This window comes from Otolemur garnettii, unplaced genomic scaffold (assembly GCF_000181295.1).
Source record: "Otolemur garnettii isolate 467f Iridium unplaced genomic scaffold, OtoGar3 scaffold00013, whole genome shotgun sequence".
NCBI classification, from domain to species: Eukaryota; Metazoa; Chordata; class Mammalia; order Primates; family Galagidae; genus Otolemur; species Otolemur garnettii.
Genome location: NW_003852408.1, coordinates 13,723,897 through 13,728,157, shown reverse-complemented (window position 1 = coordinate 13,728,157; position 4,261 = coordinate 13,723,897). Strand labels below are relative to the sequence as shown.

The following is a 4,261-nucleotide window of genomic DNA, read 5'->3' as shown; positions in this document are numbered from 1 at the left end:
AAAAAAAAAAAAAAAAGAAAACCTAGCTGAGCACAGTGGCATATGCCTATAGTCCCAGGTACTTGGGAGGCTGAGGCAAGAGGACTGCTCAATCCCAGAGTTTGAGGTTGCTGTGAGCTATGATGCCATGGCATTATACCCAGGGTGATGGAGTAAGACTCTGTCTAAAAATATATATATAAATAAAAATTAAAAAATAAATTAGGTATAGTATCTGCAGTATAACTGACACAGTGTTACTTTCCAAATCTGTAGAGCTTTTCAAAGGGACAGGAATTCATAAAATGGAGAACATACTTTTTGAGAGCAACCAAATCACCTTTGTAATAATTGGTGCAATTATAAAAGAAGTGGGCAGAACCTCAATAAAGAAAAACTTAAGAAATGCTCTAATTTGGTACTTCCAACAGCCCTATGAGAAGAAGGACCTAAGATTCTACGAGGTAAAAGCCACCATGTTTATTAGTGGTAAAGCCCTGACTCCAGTGCAAGTTTGTCCTACATTTATTTTGATGGTCCTTTTTCCTCTTTATCATTATTTTTTTCTTTAAAAAAGTACAATGCACTGGGTGCAGTGGCTCACACCTATAATCCTAACACTCTGGGAGGTGAAGGTGGGTAGATTGCTTGAGCTCAGGAGTTCAAAATGAGCCTGAGCAAGAGTGAGACCCTGTCTCTAAAAATAGCTGAGTGTTGTGGTGGGTGCTTGTAGTCCCAGCTACTTGGAAGACTGAGGCAAGAGGATCACTTAAGCCCAAGAGTTTGAGGTAGCTGTGAGCTATGACCCCATGACATTCTACCATGGGTGATAGAGTGAGACAGTCTCCAAAAAAAAAAGTTTAACGCAACAATTCAAATGGTACCATCACCACTCTCATACATATAGTTTGGTGTGTATGCTTTTAGGCCTTTTTATTTACTTGTTATGAATCACAGATTTTTAAAAAATCTGAGTACATTTAAATTTCCTTCATCTTCAAACCCAGCCAGGGCCAACTAAACAATGACAACTATAACAAAAAATAGCCAGGCGTTGTGGTGGGTGCCTGTAGTCTCAGCTACTGGGAGGCTGAAGCAAGAGAATCGCTTAAGCCCAGAGGTTTCAAGTTGTTCTGAGCTGTGACACTATGGTTCTCTGCTGAGGGCAACATAGCGAGACTCTGTCTCAAAAAAGAAAAAAATTTTACTTCATCTTTTTTTTTTTTCAGTTCATGGTAGTGCAGAGCATGGATAAATCAAAATGAACTCTGTTGTTTTAATGGCAGAAAATGAAAAAGAAAAAGAAAAAGAAAAAAACCCCTGAAATTCTTCCCTCGCTGATAGACATTTAAACTGTTTCCAGCCACTACAAATAAAATTGCCATATACATCCTTATCTCTGTATCTTTGTGCATGTGTGTGAATCTTTCCTAGAGTGGAATTAGTGGGTCAGAGTGTGCGTATTATAAAATGTGCTACAAAGTTAAATGTAGATTACATTAACTTTTCCATTAAGTTGTAAGATAGTGTGTTTTCTTCCAGTCTCACCAACACTATACATTACAAAATAAGCTTAATTTTTATCAAAGTTGACAAAATGGCATCTCATGGTTATTTTTAACTGAAATTTGTTTTGAGATGAAGCATCCTTTCTTATGATTATTTACTAGTTTTATGTAGATTTCTTTTTCTCATTAAAAAAATTGTTTCTCGGGCAGTGTCTGTGGCTCAAAGAAAAGCCTTCCCATATGCTGGAGGTGGTGGGTTCAAACCAAGCCCTGGCCAAAAACTGCAAAAAAAAAAAATGTTTCTCATCTTGTGAAGCTCTTTGAATTTTAAAGATATTAATTCTTTCATATATGCAATTTTTTTCCCTAAGCTCTTTTTTTTTTTTTTCTTTTAGGCCAGGCATGGTGGCTCATACCTGTAATCCTAGTACTCCGGGAGGCTGAGGTGGGTGGATTGCCTGAGCTTAGGGGTTTGAGACCAACCTGAGCCAAGAGCGAGACCCCGTCTCTAAAACATAGCTGGGCATTGTGGTGGGTACCTGTAGTCCCAGCTACATGAGAGGCTGAGGCAAAAGAATCACTTGAGCCCAGAAGTTTGAGGTTGCTATGAGGTACGATGTCACAGGACTCTACTGAGGGCGACAAAGTGAGATTCTGTCTCAGAAAAAAACTTTTTTTTCCTTCTATCACAATTTAGATATATTACATGGTCAAATTAGTTAGTCTTTCCCAGTATTCTTTGTCACAGTACTACATTGCCAAGGAAAGTAATGACAACTGTAGCTGAAGAATAGCAGTTAAAAAACAGAGAAGTTTCCTAAAAATAAAAGGCTATAAATATGAGATGAATTTAAGGAGAATCTTTCTCCTAGGTTAAATACAAATACTCAACTCCTACTCATTTTCTTTTTTATTTTATTTTACTTATTTATTTTTTGCGACAGAGCCTCAAGCTGTTGCCCTGGGTAGAGTGCTGTGGCATCACAGCTCACAGCAACCTCAAACTCCTAGGCTTAAGTGATTCTCCTGCCTCAGCCTCCCAAGTAGCTGGGACTACAGGCGCCTGCCACAACACCTGGCTATTTTTTGGTTGCAGCCATCATTATTGTTTGGTGGGCCCAGGCTGGATTCGAACCCGCCAGCTCAAGTATATGTGGCTGGCACCTTAGTCACTTGAACCATAGGTGCCAAGCCTTGTTTCCTTTTTTAGAGGCAGGGTCTTACTACTTTGCCCAGGCTAGTGTGCAGTGGCTATTAACAGGATTGGATATAGCACACTACAGCCTCAAAGTCCTAGGCTTAATTGATTCCACCACCTCAGCCTCCCTAGTAGCTAGGAATACAGGCACACCACCGTACCCAGCCTCAACTCCTACTCTTAACAATATGCCTTGGATGAGAAAAATATGTTATACATGAGAAACTAGGGCAGTGAAATACCAGATTACATCTGGAAAGCCCTGCCAAGCCCAGAATGGTAGAGACATGCTAGGTCTTTTGCCTAATCCCTGGCTGTAGTTCCTGGGTAAGGGTGTCAATATGTAGAAAAGAATCTCCAAGGACTGTAAGAGTAAGGACAAGCCAGGATTGGGCAAAGAGGTCAGAAAGGTCTTCCTTTCTGGATTAATGCCTAGTAGACATGAAGCCCTCACAAGGACAGACTCGGCTAAAAGCTTGATACAAGAATGGGCATCACTTCACCAGCCTTCAATCAACATGCACCAACTGCAAACCAAATTACAACATCTCTAAGTACAAAAATAGGATGCTACCTTGTGTTCTTATATGTATACAGAAGTACCAAAAATAGCACAAACACAGGCCCAAGGCTGCTTGTCCCATTGGCCTGCTTGCAATTATGTTTTTACCTGGGGTCTCTCCAGGAGGACCTGGGGACAGGGCTCCAGCTACTGTTTCCACAATGATCTCCATGTTCCCTGGGCCTTCTTCAGTTGCTGTGGCCTCTACCAGCAGGCAGCCTGGGTCAGCAGGCAAAGGTGTGGGGTCTCCAGAAGGACAGGGGCTCTCAATGGGCCCCAGGATTCCACGGTTAGAGAGATGTGGAGAGATCAGCAATAGCTCAGGGCATAGTCCATCCATCTCCCCAGTGCTGTTAGTTGGCTGTGTGTCCAACATGGGGTCTGTCATCTCCTTGGACTTGTGTGTTTTGGCCTCTTTAATGCTGAGAAGCCAACCAGAAGAAAAATATAACATGGTTAGAGCTCTTGCTTTCTTCCAGGTTGGGGCTGGTACACAGCCCAGGGTCCACCCACTTAGGCACTGCCTTGCATGCCACACCTTATTAACCTAAATAGAGGTTTTCTTTTTACAGTAATGTTTAAGCCAAAAAGTGTAAAAAAAACGATAACAGAATCAATACCAGGAGAAAGGTAATAAGTTTTGGCCAACATACTAATGACTGCAGATTATGTTTCTTGCCAAGTGTCCTTGGTAAAATCATTAAGCAATCTGAGTGTTTTCTTATCTGCAACAAAATTACATGGGGCTAAACGATCTCAGAGGTCCCTTTCCCTCTTAATATTTGATACTGTCACTATTCCTCAGCATAGGTATAAGGCCCTTCTTTCATCATCTGACCCCTATTGACCTCTCCTGATTAATTGTCCACCTCTCCCTTCAACAGATCTCTGAACCAGATAATTACCATTCTCTAGACATTCTCTGTTGCTTCCATACTCTCGCAGCCTCTTGCCTCTCTCTTGGCTTGATGTGCCTTTTCTCATTCTCTTTCTTTCTTTCTTTTTTTTTTTTTT

At 41.1% G+C, this 4,261-nt stretch overlaps 1 protein-coding gene across 4 annotated transcripts in view; it reads right to left on the bottom strand.

Annotated features, from left to right (window-relative positions):
* The window catches only part of ZNF142 (zinc finger protein 142), a 21,420-nt gene that overhangs the window by 15,280 nt on the left and 1,879 nt on the right, over positions 1-4,261 (bottom strand). For 2 of the 4 annotated variants that reach the window (XM_012802214.2, XM_023510285.1), the window contains exon 2: positions 3,356-3,669. In XM_012802214.2, the coding sequence (XP_012657668.1) occupies positions 3,356-3,635 (280 nt within the window). In that variant the 5' untranslated portion in view covers positions 3,636-3,669. Of the gene's footprint in view, positions 1-3,355; positions 4,255-4,261 lie in introns of those variants that run through there. The other 2 variants (XM_023510283.1, XM_023510286.1) reach the window with 1 other exon arrangement.